Source organism: Zychaea mexicana, assembly GCF_025766255.1.
Source record: "Zychaea mexicana strain RSA 1403 chromosome Unknown BDB00scaffold_63, whole genome shotgun sequence".
In the NCBI taxonomy this organism is placed as follows: domain Eukaryota; kingdom Fungi; phylum Mucoromycota; class Mucoromycetes; order Mucorales; family Lichtheimiaceae; genus Zychaea; species Zychaea mexicana.
Genome location: NW_026516726.1, coordinates 60,074 through 76,484, shown reverse-complemented (window position 1 = coordinate 76,484; position 16,411 = coordinate 60,074). Strand labels below are relative to the sequence as shown.

The window sequence follows — 16,411 nt, the reverse complement described above, 5'->3', positions numbered from 1 at the left end:
TCAGTTGAAGGTCAATGATCACTTGCTCATGGCGTGTGACGAAATTTGAAAAATTTGCGCAGCGATGCGTTTTTTTGCAAGAATGAAAATACGCCTTCAACTCAGCTAAAAGAGTGATAGTCGAATTGATAGGTATTAGTATCACTAAGCAACACGTCTATGTCTTACTGTAATTTACCAGTGAATTTTGTTTCCATAGTGATTGTTGTTGGTAGACAACGGGAAAAATCAGAAGAATAGGTATGCGCAGTAGTTGTCGTTCTTTGTTTCTGCAAGGTAATTTTATATTCATGCAAAAAATTTAAAACATCGACACAATACGCGACATATTTGAACGCTAGTAAATGATTACTGTGTTTTTATATAATTGTAGTTTAATTGCTTGTCGTCTTCTCATTCATCCCTTTCCTCTCTTTTTTAAACAAAAAAAAGTTCAAGGCGAATTGCCATGATGTATGGTGACAAGTCAACAGTTATCAAGTCTGATGAACAAATGGGCTCTTACAATTTTAATCAAAAACTAGCGGTCCCTGCCTCGCTTCGCTCGGCTGAATGAGCCCCTCCGCTTCGCTCCGTGTCATTCAACGGGAACGCGTCGCAAGGGGGTTCCCCCCTTGACCCCCAGGTTGGGGGGCAAGCCCCCCAAACCCCCCTCTCGTTGCTTATTCATGGCTGAATCAGTGATCTTGAAGTATTCAAGCCTAAACAACTTCGCTTTGCATATTACTAAACCCTAACTGCTAAAGCACCCGAAACCCTACATTACTCTAATGTGTTATGTGTTATCAATTGTAAGTATAAGTACATAATATATGTTCGGTATGAGTATAAAAGAAGAGAAATCTAAGTATTGAAATGGGATTGAAAAAATAAAGTAGAGTAGAGTGAAGTCAATGGAAAAATGGAAAAGAGAACTATATGAAGCAACGGAAAGAGGGACAGTATATCAATAGTAATGGATAGAGAAAAGCATAAATGCTCGTATATGAGTTATAGAAGAACTTCATTATATACGACATTTCTTGTATTGAGCCCAGGTTGATCAGGTGAAGTAGAGTTTTCTGGATCGACCATAATGTGGATGGCAGATGGTCTACGGACCCGAGACATTGCTACATATAGGAGGCCATGTGTAAATGGCGGCTCTGGTAGGTAGAGACCAACGCTGTCAAAAGTTTGACCTTGGGCTTTGTTGATTGTCATTGAGAATGCCAATCGAACAGGGAACTGCGTTCTTTTGAATTGTATTGGGCAGCGGGCTTGCGACGGTGTGAGGGTGATGCGTGGAATTAGAACAATTGTGCCAGTTTGTGGTCCAGTGGCAATCTCGGCTTCAAGGACATATCGGCGGACAGAGCGAACAATCAATCGAGTACCATTGCAGAGACCATTTCCAGTATGCAAGTTTCGTAGCAACATCACTGGGCAGCCAACTTTAAGCTTGAGGCAATGTGGTGGAAGGTCGGATGGATCAAGGGAATTAAGGAGTTCAGGAGGGTAAGCAATTTGGTCCTCTGGATCGTCGACCGAGTCAGCACTTTTTAACTCCTCAAGGTATTCGCCTGGAAACTGATCGAGAACCCGCTCGTTCAGAACAGCAACATCCTTGTTTTTAGGTGTCAAAATTGCACGACTGGTTAGAAAATCACGGTCCACATTTGGTGAGTTCAGATCACCGAACACAACGTCAATGAGCTCGTTAGTGTTGTAACGCGGCATCAGCATTTGGCGAGGAATTAAGACTCTATCTTCTGTATTTGGAACTAATGGCTCAGCACCATCACCAATTCGAAGTAGGTATTCGGCAAATTCGCGTAGCTCTGTAGCATCAGCTGTATGAGCAGCTTGCTGAACACGCATATTATTGCGTAAGTGGTGGACTGTAACATGGCGCCAAATCGCAGTAGCTCTGTTCAAGCATTGCTCGACAATTTGCGGGCGCTCAGCATTCGGAATTACAGGAAGGACCTATTCATAACATAAGACAATATTAAACCGTATGCCGATGTGCTCCCATTGTTAACTCTGACCACCCCAAACCTTAGTGCTAAATTAAGGTCATACCTGACGAAAATCACCGCCAAACACAACAACTTTACCGCCAAAAGGGACATCAGCAAGGGCAGGATCCTCAGTGCGCATGGTATCTTGTATGCTCCGGTTCACAGTTTCGATGAGGTCGCGGCTTATCATGGACGCTTCATCCCAAATAATGATACGCGCCATTTTAATTAATCTTGCTGTGTCAGATCGAGGTGTAAAACTGCACATAGACGTTCGATTCACCTCCAATGGAATCTTGAAGGTTGAGTGAGCCGTACGTCCTCCATCCAACAAAAGAGCTGCCGTACCACTTGTGGCCACTGCAAGGGCGATACCATCAGCGCGCCGGACATTTTCAAGTATAGCATTGAAAAGATATGTCTTTCCAGTTCCTCCAGGGCCGTCAACAAAGTGCAGTTTGGGCTCGTTTTGGGGAGCATCGAGAGAGCGAATCACAGCATCAAAAACTGTTTGCTGATCCTCATTGAATTGCAGCTGACGCTGAGGCTGTAAAGCCAGACGTGCTGTCAATCGACGGTGCTCGCGGATGAGCAAAGGCTCTCCAGCACCGACGTCATCATCCTCATCATCAGGCTCTGGAACAACGAATCCATCAAAATCTCGCAGTGATCTCGATAACTGAACCATGACGGATTCGATTTGCAGTAAAGCGCGGTTATATATGGCATCTGTGAATTGCAAACTTTGATCGTTCATGTCCTGACGTGCAGTGTGAAGATAGTCTTCCGCCATACTATCACGATGATCTAACCACAAAGCATAAGGATCTTCAGGATGGCAAAACACCAAAAGGATAGCAAAAAGCCGCCGTAATGCATGTGGTTGCTGGTAAGTGACTGCTTGGTCCATACAATCACTCCATTCTTGCTGGCCGGTTAGAAGACCAAGGCGTCGAGCAGTGGCCTGGAAAGTAGGCAGGATCTCCTGTTCTGGAGTACCTTTGTTGATTGTGCGCATGTCAACAAACGATGTTGCACCAGGGACATGATAAAGTAAAAGTCGAAGATGGTACTTTTCTACTTCGCGAGGAGAGACAGCGTAGATACGACCAATGGTGCCATTGAAACCACGTTCACGAATTTTCCATCGACGTTGAGCAGAAACAAAGACATGTCGTTCTGGAAAATCAGGGTATAAAATCGTGCGGGCATGCTCATACTCTTGGTTGTATTGAAACCATGCTGTAAGCGTGGTTTCGTGTGCCCGTCCAACGACTTCGGCAGGAGTTTCATCGTCTCCGAAATTCACTGTCTGCTCGTTTTCCAAATGAACCGCCAATCGCTGGTGTGCAGGATATTCATGGTGTAAGGAAAACGAAAACAGTCGCCAACATCCTTCCGAAGCAGAAACGTAGCGTGCGTCAAGAAAGGTTCGGATTTCATCGACCGGTTGTTCGTCATTCCCATTTGCATTTGCAGGATCGTTGTTGACTTGTTGTTGTACAACTGCGGCAGATGCACGATCATGACCTTTATAGACATACTTGTAGACGTATTTGATCGAATGAATAGACGTGCAAATTTCCACATTGATATGCGCATCATATTTGGCGCACAGGTAGATGTTGTGAGGGACCACCCAGCGATTGTCGAGTCTGATATTTCCTGGTTTCGTAACATAGTCTCCATTGTTACGTCGGCGGTACACAGGATAGCCATCGTCATTCATTGCCGTGTCCTCGTGAAACTCTTTAGGATATCGCTTTGTACATCTACCGTCTTCCATGCACGGGGATCGAGCATTTAACATGCCACATGGACCGTGCATCATATGCCGCTCAACAGTCGCACGTGCAGTTGGATAGCGCTCAGCATCGGGGAGTTCAGCCGAAACGATATCGTCACAGTGAGCAGTTGTACGTGGCGTGTCTTCGTCCGAAAGGATAAGCAATATGTGCGCATGTGGGAGGCCACGTTTCTGAAACTCGACAGTGTGAACGTGTGCAACGACATCGCCCAAGACCATGTTCTTCGTGAGATCTTCCATCAGCTGCTTCAATTTCAGTCTAAAAACACGTGCAGTGATATCAGGGCGATCAGGGGCACGCTGTCCCGGTAAAAGGGAATCTTGAATTTCTGGCCAGTTCGGATTGCAGGTGAAAGTAACGAAAAGGTCAGGTTTGCCAAAGCGACGCACAATGCTCATGGCATCTTGGTACAGCTGCTGCATATGGCGTGGAGAGCCGATAAATGATGACGGCAAGATAACACGTCTTCCAACGCTGGTCAAGTCATTATCACCCACGTTCATTGCGTCTACAACATTGCGGTAAAGATCGGAGCGCAATCGATCTTGGTTCAGGCGTATGAATCCCAAGCGGTTGGATTCCATTTTCGCATACATATCAACGATGAATTGTTGGAATAACTTTCCGAATCGATGTAAATCGTTGGCATCAGCATCACCATCAGCACCGTCACGAACCATGAGGCGGTATTTGTACCACTCCATTATGGTAATGTCATGATTATTTGAGTTTGCGTTAATCGCCCACCCTTCATCACCTAAAGTAATCTCAATACAACAAAATACTAATAGACAGTGCTAATAATTGCAGGGACGAACCTTGAGGGAAAAGCAAAACATATTGAAGTGCATCATAGAAGCGATGCATTTCGCTAATTCTTTGCAACTCATTGGATCTTGTTCTCAACACAATATCGCGTGGGCCAGCATCCTCGTTATTGTTTTCCACGATAAGGATACCAATTTCATTGGCAGTTGGTGCGTTGTAACGTCGACGGTCTGGAGTATTCTCTGATCTGATGAGCATTCTAACATTGTCAACCCCTTGGTCGCGGGCAATTTCGTTCATATCTCGGAAGGATTCGACAAAAGGATTGATACGATGCATTACGGCCTGTAATTGGCGTAGAGTGGAATCATTAAGGCGTACAGGGGAAACGGCGTGTCGATTGGCAATTTCAGTGGATGGATCGTGCACGTAAATTTGAGCAAAGGCGGGTCTATTATTTTCAGCCGGTAGCAATGAACCTATGCGATGGTAGACACTTCCATGAATTCGGAAATTGTACGCTCCACCACGCGAATTAGCAACAGTTTGATCAACGTTGACACCAAGAGATGTGAAGCTTAGAACACTGTTGTATACTCGGATGTTGGTACGAAAATCCTCAGCAGCAGCATCAGTACCACGTAGCAATTGTGAAATCTCTGGAGGTGTTGGATTGAGGGGTGGGAGCTCAACCGTCCCTTGTTGGCAGCAAAGATTGAAACGTGGCGTGCGGAGAGAGCTATGAGATACACGCTCTTGGATCCAAAGGCGAGCATGGCAGTTACTACATTCAGTATCCATGGAACCGATGAAATGGCGCAGTGGATGGGAGTTTGTGGAAACGCGGGCAATACTATGAAGCTAAATTATAACGGCGTCATCAGTAATCATCAGTGTCATTGTGAAGATCCAAATAGTAACTAACGTTTTCTTGCTCGATCTGGTTTGCAGGATTATTGGGACAGCTTCTGTGCGTGCGTCTCAAATGACCCTCTTGTCCACAGCTTGAGCATACATGAACTGGAGCAGCAGTAGGTGTAGTGAGATTCTCGTTGTTTGACGGATTATTAGGGCAATCACGATGTGACCTTCGTGAGTGACCCTCTTGCCCACAACTGGAACAGACAGGCACAGCTTCTGGCGCTTCGCGAACAATGTCGAAATCGCGCTCATCATTCTCATTGTTTTGGCGCATTGCCAATCTAGAAGGATTGTTTAGGCAATCACGATGAGTTACGCGTTGGTGGCCCGGCAAACCGCAAGAGTTACAAATGGGTGTTGACATGTCAGAGAGTTAAAAGTAAAAGAACGTTTGACTATTACTGCGTTGGGATCAAAAAACTTTTGCGGGACGTTCTCCCCCGCGAGCCCTCCCGTTGGGGTGTACCCCCCAACCACACTTCCTTCTAAACCCGAACTCACTCGCTTCGCTCGTTTACTTAAGGCATAAATATGACAAACTAAAGTTTATTATAACAAAAAAAAAACTATTTCTTGGTTTTCTCCATAGCGTGCTGTTTCTTCTGGTGAAATTCTGCAATTGCTTCGTCGATTTCACCCATGCACGCGTTTGGTTCCATATACAGAGTCTTGTAGCTGAATGCGAGGTGCTTGATTCCAGTGGGGTAGGCCTCACGTATAGACTCGTAGTGAGTACTTTTGCCCAGATCTCTTCATCTGTAGGGCGTGGCGGATACTTGTTTGTTGTTGTTGCTGCCATGTTCAATTTAGATCGCTAAATTACTGAAATAAAAAAAAGAAAAGAAAAAACGTGTTGTGTAGCAAGCAATTTATACACACCTCCGCAGAAGAGAGGATAAAATATCTGGCAGAGGAACACATATTTCCTTTTTTGTGTAATACGTAACTTTTATTATTTTAATAAGATAGATTAAATCCTCAAGTGTGTGTGCCAAATACCGCGTTAGTGAACAAAATGCAAAAAGCAAAGTGTTTATAACTCAACTATATAAGTTTCACAAACTGTCACAGTCGTTTGGGAAAAAAATGATTCCAAGGACAAAACTTGGTAATATGTATTATAATTTCTTAGTGCAAAGTTACTAACGCAAATTTGTTTCCCAGGCAATGCAAAATCATTCAAATGGCACGCAAACTTTCGCTTTCATCGGGCGCAAAGCTGCAAATAATTTGGAAAAATCCTATACAATACGCGACCACATGGGAACGCTTGAGTAATGCCGGAGCATACGTAACATCAAGCAACATATCCCGTAGTATAAGTGGCATTTTGAGGGATCTATCCGTTAATGTTTTTGTTTGGTCATTTTTTGCTCCAATTTCGGTGCAGCCAAGCTCGATAGGTCCAGAAGCAAAAACAGTATCGACGCGGCGTCCCATCTTGTGCCTTTCAATCGGATCGATGGCTGAAAGCATTTTGCCATTTCCACCACTTTCGCTTGACTTTTCGGAGCTATACATAACATTTTGAGAGATCAGAGCATTGTTTCTTGCGCCTTTCACTTCCTCCTTAATCATCTGGTTACTCTACCCTTCGGCGGTGATCAGCGTATCCTCAAAGATGGCGGCGAAAAAGCCAAGGAACTTATAAAGCTGATCTTCTTCTGAAGCTGTACCGTTTCCATGGCAGATGCAGATTGTGTAATCTCCAAAAGTTCCTGCAAATCGTCGTTCTCGGCCAAGGTAAATTGGCAGTTTGCTTTTCACGATAAACCTGACGAAGGCCTTCAGGAATTGTTCAGGTGTGAATACACGGGCACGCTTCGTCTGGATAAAAGAATCAAGAGGACTGGAAAGCTTGTGATATCGAGTGTATTCTTTTTTTTTAAAAAAACGGCCGTGAAACCTTTTGTAGCTCTGTTGATAGCCAAACTTTGAGTGAATCATCGCATGGATTCAATGGCATTCGGCGAGCATACACGAACACTTCTGACGATGACTTCTACAAAATATTGTTGATAAGTATATATCGGATTCTGTTTTCTATTGTTATTACGGAGGTAACAAGCTTACCATTTCTTTCACTTCACTCTCTTCCAAAAGTCCACCCTTCAAAGGCACATCTTCCAACTCATCTTCGCTGAATACGCTCAGCCAATTATCATCAGTGATGTCTAGAATCAATGACATCGACGAACTAAAGTATTTAGCCAGCAGGTTAGCATATATTTTATGCATAGCGGGTGCTTTTTGTTCCTGATTTTGATCCTTACTGGTAAAAGTTGCATGATAAGGCGAAGCTCATCACCTTCTCCTCGACTGATTCAGCCCTGCTGCCTTCGCATTCTGCCTCCATTTTAGTTGCCTCCAGTATCCAAAACGTGCTACTGTCTAGCTTTTCGAAACTCACACTCAGTGCCTCCTTGTCTTGGTCCGTGATCTTGACCTTCCATGCTGTTGTTGTAGCAGTAGTGGTGGTAGCAAGTGAGATGATATGGTCGAAAGAGTTGGCTTCATCGTCCATTTTCATTCCATCAGTCGAAGTGATTGCGAGTTTGTTCTCTATTTTTTCCCATGCATGTGGATTGGATACCTTAGAAAAAGAAGAGAAAATTAACTTCGCAACTACAAAAGCATATACTGTACTATGATCAATATAAAGACTAGTAAGTACTAACCAATATCAAGCCGACAGATTGAGCGCTATGGTGCATCCCATAATAAATCACCAAAAAGTGTACTGTAATAAAAGATCCATAAGTTAATGATTTGCTTATTTGTTATTTAAATATCATTCTTTAGCATATTTAGAATAGTTTTTGAACTCGGGTTTACCTATTTTGTATGTAATAAAAAGTTGTCAGCCATCAAAGTTGGCCGCTTTTGCCGGTTTTTAGCTGAGGTTGTATATAGTCGCAAGATTTCTGGAGAAGAAACGGATAAAGAGGTCCGGAAGTCGCATAGGCGTATAGACGTAGCAATATAAAGGATGATATTTAAAACATCGAAAAGTTGAACATTGGCGATTAAAACCGGATGCACCATATTATCGTCATTATAGACGCCTCTCCACCTGAACTGACCCTGACGCAACCAGGCGAGTTCTCTTGGAATGTCGGGTGAACCAGACTCAAGCACAGCGTAGCCAACGGCTCATAGTAAAGGTATGGCAGGGGATGATTCCCTGAGAACAGAGCCCAAGGAGGTTTAGCTTAATTGACAACACTACCCATGTCTTCCGAGTGTCGCTCCTTACCGATCACTTAGTAGCGCCAGCATACGGGTTAGTGGCGAAAGCGAACGACGTATTTGACGAAAGAGGATCACACTGGGGCACGGGGCTTACTGTCTGTCCAAAAACAAAGCCACCACCAGGGACGTTGGTTATTGTATGCACTTGTACTTTTGCTAACATAATCAGTTGAATCTTGATGACTGCTACCTAACCGGAGTGTACAGCGATCCTACAATATGTCAAGATGTTGACAACGAAGTTCGGCTGCGAAACAGTGGGGGGTACGACTAGAGAGAAGAAGAGCCTACATAACATCCAACAGCTGCTTTGCTAGGACGTCGTTTGGTGGCACACCGTCCTGTTGTGTCTGTTTTACCTGCATATCATAGCGTAAAAGCATACAATTGCTAGTCAGAATAATCTCATGCTCTGTTTCCCAAAAAAATGGGGTGGTGACTTAAGGATGTCAAACTGACTCATTTGATGCAATGATGTCCATCGTTCTGGAAGGCCAGGCTAGTTACAGAAAAGAGCCGTGCCCGAATATAAACGGTGGCAATCCTTTCTTGCAACGGTCCAGATACATTACAAAGTCTGTGAGGTATAGAGACGTCGTTGAGCGATGGTGGTGTGTTGAGACTCTGGTATCGGGAATGTGTGGAAGCGGAAGAAAAGAAGCAAGAGTATGCAAGCGGGTAATTTACAAGCTCACGGCAAGTTTATGCAGTGCGAGAGAGACCTGTTGCAAAAAATCAAAAAGGGCGTCTTTTGCTTGTGTGATATAATAAATGCGTCGACAATGATAGTTGACTCATACAGCGAGACGTGGAGCATATCATAAGAAATTAATAAAAACATTCTCCTTATACTTTTGCATTGACAACAGTACTCTTGTGCTATACACTGGTTTTCTCCATCCGCGCAGCTGAGATGCAGTTCCCCGTTTGTTCGAGTATACACGACGTTTGGTGATTAAAAATCAATCATATCCAATGCTGTTCCACATGCGGGTGATGCGTATGATGCATGCAAGTGTAGTGCCTAAATCGGTGCTTGGCAAAGAGTGTGATCGAGCGGATGATGATTGACTATGGCTGTGATAAATAACTCGACCTGTCAAAATATGGTACAAACTACAATTTATCCATCATTTGATTGAGGATATCAATCATATCATACGAGTTTCCGATGTATTCGACGTTGTAAATCATTCGGAGGCTTTTTTACCCCGAAAAAAGGAATCAGCGGAAAGTGCCAACACTGCTTAAAATTGCTAACAAGTTCTGGTTTGTAATAAATGCTAGAGGGTCTGGTACGAGACCGGTGCTCCGGGGCGAAACAATGAGAAAGGCAAAAGTTGAGTTTTTGTGGACGACACTGCGTGTTCATCAAAGGCTGCTCGCTTGATGTTGTCAGGAATCAAAACTTTTATGTTTTTGCGGTATTGTTGTCTGTCTGAAACACTGAAAACAGTCTGAAAACTCAAAGGCTCTTAATTGGCGCTCCCCATCTCCAGCTTTGATAATCGTTAAATGTGTCAGAAAACAAATATGCGTGAATGAGCGCGATAAAAAGATACTGAATATGTAATATGGCATATATACAGTAAATAGCCACACTACTAAATCTTCGCGTATTGACGATAGTTAGAACTGCTAAGTTTTCCCGCATTGACTACAGTAGTATCTTTCGTAAAACAGTCTACTACATACTATTTATCTTTCATACTTTTCTTGATGGCATGATTAAGATGTTTATATTAGACAAAACATCATTTAGATTGTTTTCTTTATTATATAATACTGAGAAGTATATACAATATATCCAGAAAGAATAATTAGTTGTTCTGGCCAGTACCCTTGCTAGCACCGTTGAAGGCACCCTCGGCCTTGTTCTTGGCATTCTTTAAAAAATTAAAGAAAGTGCGAGTAAGTTTCGACGATTGCTCTCTATTTACAAGGGTCCAAAGGCAAACACTAACCTGCCACATTTCGTTGGCCTTGGCACCCATCTCTTCCATCTTGCCACCAGTGTTCTGGCCTTGGCCTTCAGCCTTCATGCGATCGTTGCCCATCATATTGCCAGCAGTTTCCTTGACGTTACCGATGCCCTGGTTGGCATTGGCGTTCATGCGAGAGGGTTGGTTGTTGTTGTTCATTGTGGTTGTTTGGTTTGAGCTTTAAGAATAAGATGGAAAGTGGGAGAAAGTGGATGTCTTTGGATGGCCTTTTTATATCTATTTTTTCGATCGTCGGGTGCATAATTATGACGATACTTTGTTTCGGACAAGTTTGTTGAGTCGAGACTGCTCTTCACGAGAACACTGTAGTAGCGTGGATAACACTGGGATAAGTTGTGCCTAATTTGCCGTACGCAATATTCCGAGACATTGGAACAAACAAACAGAGGGGAGAATGGTTATTGTTTATGTTTAACTTATCAGGAAAAAGTTATCATTAGTTGCCTTACTTACCCGTGTTTGCTTTTTCTCTAAAAACTTGATGATAACGTTCTTCAAGTACTCGTTATTGATTTCCATATTGTTCCTCTGGGACACCTTACGCATCTCGTCACGAAGAGTCTAGAATTAATAATGATATCCCGCGTCATTATTACGTAATATACACTTATTGACGTAAGAAAATACTTCTTGGAAAAATTACCTTGTTGATCGTCTTTAGATGGTTCTCTCTTATCTTTGCTTGCTCTAGCGCTTGCTGCTGATTCTCCAATTGTTTATACGCAGACTGTTACATTGTTTGTTTAAAACATCACAAGTGTCAGAAATAGCGGAACATTTTTCTATTCGCTAATATTGTTGTCTTACCAGTTTCTCCTCTAAAGCGCATTGTTTTTCCCGATAATCCTTGAGCTGGCCCGATTGATGTTCCAACCGATCCTGCAAACCAACACGGTCCTTTTCCATCGTCGATAATTGTGCCTGAACTTGCTCCAACTCTTTACACTTGGCTTCCAACTCTGTCTTTTCCACGAGATGTGACGCGGGCGCCTTGGATACCCACTCCTTTTGTCGCAACGATTCTAGATCGCGTTCCAACATCTGTATACGCGTCTCTGCCTGCTCTAAATCGCTCTCAGACGTCTGCCATCGTTTCTCAAGCGTCTCTGCACGCTCATGCTCAATGTCGCGAGCTTGACGCGCAGTGTCCTGATCCGTCTTGGCGATCGTCAATTCTTCCATGAGCTTCTGCTTATCCGCTTCCAGACCGTAAATTCGATCATGTGCCTCCTTCAGTTGGGCAGCTAATGACTGTATCTTTTCTTCCTGCTGTTGTTGCTGTTGCTGTTCCACCTCTTGTCGTCGTCGTTCCTGATCTTCCTTTAGCTTTTGCTGTTGCTGCTCCAATTCGCGTCGTCGTTCCTCTTCTTCCTTCTCTTCCTTCTGTTTTTGTTGTTCAGCGCCATCGTCCTTCGCATTGTTGCCACTGTTGATTTGATCCCAAAATTGGTCAAGAACGCCTTTCGGGTTGTCCACTTGCTGTAACATTACTAATAGTTGTGTCGTTTTCATTGCAATAAGCTCGTCGTCCTCTGACGACGACGCCACCAAGCCTCCGGTCTTCCCTACTTTTGCTGCTTCTTCAGTTGCTTCCATAGAAACGGGTAGTGCTGCTGCTGTTGCTTGTTGTGACAGTTGAGCAATCATGGTATATGCCTTTTGCAATTCTTGTCGCGCCAGATCGGCTTCTTGCATAAAGTGCAAGACGTTCTTTTTCGATTCTTCTCGTTCGAGGCGAAGCTCTTCTAATTCATTGTTGAGTCGTTGGACCTGATCTTGCAGTTTTTGTTTGCCTTGGTTTTGCTTTCTGTTATTGGGCATTATGGAAATTGAATTACGCTGGGAATGCTTGCAAAAGAAAGGGAGAGGGGAGCGGTAAAAAAAGAAATGTAGTCGGCTTCCTGACCTGAAAATTTCGTGTATAGCGGTAAGGTCCGGATCAGAGCCAATGTAAAGCATTCAAGTTCCAGCTACAAACACTAAAATATTTACATGCCAGTCTTATTTGTGAAATTGTTGTGCTATATTCATTGTACATATCATATCTGTTTCAGAGACTAATTATTATGAACATAATAAAGATGAGCAAAGATAGCACACTAAAATTTTTCAACATACAAGGATGGCGATCTAAGCACCTTGCCTTATTGTTTTCTGTTTTTAATTCTCTGCACGTTCCTTGCTGTAAGATACATATCCTGACGACAAATGGAAGAATGATTTGATTGAGCCTATTATGGAAGCCTTTCTCCATCAAGTTCGACATGTGCTTAGAGTGCACGCTCGCATGTTGTCGATATCGGCAGAAATAGCTTGCGTTATTGCTGATGTACGCTTTTGAACAGTGGTGCTAGGGCCAGTACGGCTTAAATATTACAAATATGGTGTGTAGCATAATTCTAAGAAACAAAAAAACAATAGCCAGCGGCATGTAATGTGCTACTCTGCTCGTGATCTTTGGGAAATTTTGATAAGATAATAAACGCTTATGTTAAGTATTATATAACTCTGTCGAAAGAAAACACAAACTTGCATTCCATCATTACATCAAAAAAACACTTTATCAGCCGGCAATATAAAAGACGAACATGCACAAACCCAAAGCTGAAATCCTGGCTGCAAGCTCCTTTTGAGCTGAAGTGATTACCGTAAAGTGCCTCTAAAAGCATTCTATGAGATAACAACCATTGTGTGACCTCGTTCACGGTCGTAAAATATGCATGATATGCATAGAATTTAAAGAAAAGTAGCGCAACACCAAACAAAGTTTGTTATCATCAACAACACCACGCACTTGACTTTCCATATTTGCATTTGGGTCATTCTCATTTTTATTGATTATCATCACTACGCATATTAAACTTAGTAGTCATGGCTCTCAACAGCTACATATAAATGACATAGCCGATTGTTCGGATTCATTTAATAAAACGTGTACCCAAGGTAAAACCTAAAGACAACCACAAACACTGAAGTTATAACAGGCTTTTTTGAATAGTAAGCGTAATCATTTAATAATATATGTGAGGGCAGTTGTATATGATATTAACGTTGTACATGATATAAGCGGATATAAGTTGATGGTTGCAAATGGAGATAAGGAGAGAATGCATGTAATAATGAGGACTGAAGGAAGAAAATTACGCGCCGTTGAGAGTAACTTCAACCTTATCGGTGGTATGCACGGAACCGTGCTCTCCAACGTTGACCTGCTTGATTTCTTCACGGACAGTGGTTTGGACACCAGTCTTGGAGTCGACAGAGATCAACTTGTTGACATAGACGTAGGCGCTCTCACCGATTTCGGTGACATCGAGACCTTGGATTTCTTCCTCTTCTGAGACACGCAAAGCGAGACCGGGGATCTTGTTCATGACAAACAAAATTATATAGGTCATACAGAACGCCCAGGCAGCACCGGCTGTGGCATCAGCAAATTGATAGCCGACCTGAACCCAGTTCTGGTTTAACCAACCACCGTCAATCTCGGTACCATCAATAGCAGCGACATAGCTTTCTGCGAAAACACCAGTGAAGATACAGCCAACATAACCACCAACACCGTGCAAGGAAAACACATCCAAAGCGTCATCAAATCCGAGCCAACGCTTAGTGTACATGGACAAGTTACAGAAGAAACCACCAAAGAAACCAATAGCGACAGCAGGTCCTGGGCCCACGAAACCGGCAGCGGGAGTGATAGCCACCAAACCGGCAATAGCGCCAGAGCAGAAGCCAAGGGCAGAGAATTTGCGCTCGACACGGTAGTCCATGATCATCCAGGTTAAGGCACCGACAGCAGCAGCCAAGTTGGTGACAATGCAGACCATACCGACACGTGCATTACTGCTCAAAACCGAACCTCCATTGAAGCCGAACTGATAGAGAATGTTTGGATGGTGAGCAAATAGGGATACTTTATCAGAAGTCATTGAAACACATTGTTCAACAGTTGAAACCATCATTCTTCATTGTCGATTTAACCGAGAAGAGCGTGCTTAATAAATATTTACCCAACCGAACCAGAGCAATGCAGTGCCGAGAGCCACATTAGACATGTTGTGGGCCTTGAAACGTTCAGGGTCAGCGTCTTTACCATAGCCAATACGTTTGCCCAAAACAAGAGCATAAGCAAGTGCAGAGCAACCGGAGCCAATGTGGACGGGCGTGCCACCGGCAAAATCGAGACCACCGAGTTGGAAACACCAGCCATTGGGGTTCCAGGTCCAGTAGGCAAGGAAGTTGTAGACGAGGGTTGACCAGATAAAGACGAAAAGCATCAAGGGCAAGATACGGGCACGTTCAGCAACAGCACCGACAACAAGGGCTGCGGTGACACATTGGAACATACATTGGTAGATGCAGAAAACCAAGTCTGGGATGGCGTCCATGCCGACGGAAGGATAGCCAAGGAGGCCACGGAGGAAGGCGTTGTCGAGGTTACCGAGAAGTGCATTACCGCCGAGAGAAAATGTCAAGCTGTAGCCCCATACAAACCACTACATATGATAGATCACCATCAACATTGCTATTATCAGTAATTGCTAAATATATTTTCTTCAACAATAACAATAGCCACAGCAGCGAGCAATGATGTACCAAGCCTGCTGTTTATATACATCTCTCATACCTGTATAGAGGCTACCATCATGCATACCAAGACATACATGATGAGCGATAAGGCGTTCTTGTGGGAAGCAAGACCAGAGTAGAAATAACCAAGGCCTGGTATCATAAGCCAAACCAGGGCCATGGCAGTCATGATCCAGGCGGTATGGCCGGACTCGAATACTACGGGTTCTTCAGCGTCCATATTATAGTGCGTGTGCAGTTAGCGTGATTATTGTTGTCGTTGACAGTAGTACTAGTAGTGGCGTTGTTATTTAAGAGAGAGGAGAAAAGAAGAATATACCGAAGATACGAATAACGTTGATAGTGACCAGGACCAAAAAGCAGGTTATTTATATATGTCTGCAAGAGATTAAGTGTGTGAACCTGCAGCAGCAAATGCTAATATAGACATAGAAAAGATAACATCAAAATTCACTTGATAAGGCAAAGGAGGCTGTCGGCTCTACTCGCTTCAGTACAATAATTACTGAAATGCAGGGTTTTGTCGTTAATTTTGACTTTTGCGTGCGTGTGGGCGGGTACATGTAATACCGTATTCGTTGTGTGTGCACAGTACTGAAACCAGTAATTGATAGGAAGATGTCCTTTATCTCTTGTGTAACTCTCACTTACCTTTCTCCTTTTGTTTTGAGCGAGCCTGCTTAGAATGGCCGACAGATCAAGATACGTTTATCTTGTATACCTAAATTCAGAAGGTCCCAACAAGTTAGTTGAGTTGCTGTTACTGAGAACCTCATAAGAGCAAGCCAAGATCCTGCAGAAAGAAAGGGAAAGTCATTACTGTCCATAGTGCAGCATCTCTTCCAACAATTTTATTGCGCTATCAGGTATACTGGTTATCTACGGAACGATTTGCCGAGGCAGTGAGAAAGCAGAGCGATTAAAAAAGGCGTCTCTCTCGTAGCACCACGAGCCCAAAGGTGGGGTCAATTTCTTTTTCTCTCTTTGTAAATCATGGACTGCTATGCATTTGCTTTTTTCACTATCGTTATCTTAAAAGATCATGTGCTTCTGGATATAGAAT

At 43.4% G+C, this 16,411-nt stretch overlaps 4 protein-coding genes across 4 annotated transcripts; all 4 read right to left on the bottom strand.

Moving 5' to 3' along the window:
• Positions 1-6,679: 6,679 nt before the first annotated feature.
• BDB00DRAFT_767784 (uncharacterized protein) lies at positions 6,680-6,976 on the bottom strand (the record flags this gene model as incomplete). Its single annotated transcript, XM_053119698.1, has 1 exon — positions 6,680-6,976. The coding sequence occupies one exon, from the start codon at positions 6,974-6,976 to the stop codon at positions 6,680-6,682; it is 297 nt and encodes a 98-aa protein (XP_052977292.1).
• A 3,541-nt stretch (positions 6,977-10,517) lies between these two features.
• On the bottom strand, positions 10,518-12,865 carry BDB00DRAFT_834891 (uncharacterized protein). The gene is made up of 5 exons (XM_053124355.1): positions 11,563-12,865; positions 11,399-11,482; positions 11,209-11,316; positions 10,717-11,094; positions 10,518-10,638 (listed from the first exon to the last, which is right to left on the bottom strand). Exons 1-4 carry the CDS (start codon positions 12,712-12,714, stop codon positions 10,999-11,001), a joined length of 1,440 nt encoding a protein of 479 aa, XP_052977290.1. The 5' UTR covers positions 12,715-12,865; the 3' UTR covers positions 10,518-10,638; positions 10,717-10,998.
• Positions 10,573-10,893, bottom strand: BDB00DRAFT_874718 (uncharacterized protein; the record flags this gene model as incomplete). Its single annotated transcript, XM_053127255.1, has 2 exons — positions 10,573-10,638; positions 10,717-10,893. The coding sequence occupies 2 exons, from the start codon at positions 10,891-10,893 to the stop codon at positions 10,573-10,575; spliced, it is 243 nt and encodes an 80-aa protein (XP_052977291.1).
• A 765-nt stretch (positions 12,866-13,630) lies between the features above and the next one.
• BDB00DRAFT_834890 (ammonium transporter AmtB-like domain-containing protein) lies at positions 13,631-15,718 on the bottom strand. Its single transcript, XM_053124354.1, has 3 exons — positions 15,386-15,718; positions 14,769-15,254; positions 13,631-14,633 (listed from the first exon to the last, which is right to left on the bottom strand). The coding sequence occupies exons 1-3, from the start codon at positions 15,566-15,568 to the stop codon at positions 13,896-13,898; spliced, it is 1,407 nt and encodes a 468-aa protein (XP_052977289.1). The 5' UTR covers positions 15,569-15,718; the 3' UTR covers positions 13,631-13,895.
• Positions 15,719-16,411: the final 693 nt, after the last annotated feature.

Excerpts from the sequence above, each read along its gene's own strand:
- BDB00DRAFT_834890 (XM_053124354.1), bottom strand. The coding sequence starts at position 15,568 with ATGGACGCTGAAGAACCCGTAGTATTCGAGTCCGGCCATACCGCCTGG. Across the intron at positions 15,255-15,385 it reads TGATGGTAGCCTCTATACAG|TGGTTTGTATGGGGCTACAG; the intron begins GTATGAGAGATG and ends TATCATATGTAG. Across the intron at positions 14,634-14,768 it reads CATTGCTCTGGTTCGGTTGG|TTCGGCTTCAATGGAGGTTC; the intron begins GTAAATATTTAT and ends ATTCTCTATCAG.
- BDB00DRAFT_834891 (XM_053124355.1), bottom strand. The coding sequence starts at position 12,714 with ATGCTTTACATTGGCTCTGATCCGGACCTTACCGCTATACACGAAATT. Across the intron at positions 11,317-11,398 it reads ATCTAAAGACGATCAACAAG|ACTCTTCGTGACGAGATGCG; the intron begins GTAATTTTTCCA and ends TATTAATTCTAG. Across the intron at positions 11,095-11,208 it reads TAGAGAAAAAGCAAACACGG|GCACAACTTATCCCAGTGTT; the intron begins GTAAGTAAGGCA and ends ACGGCAAATTAG.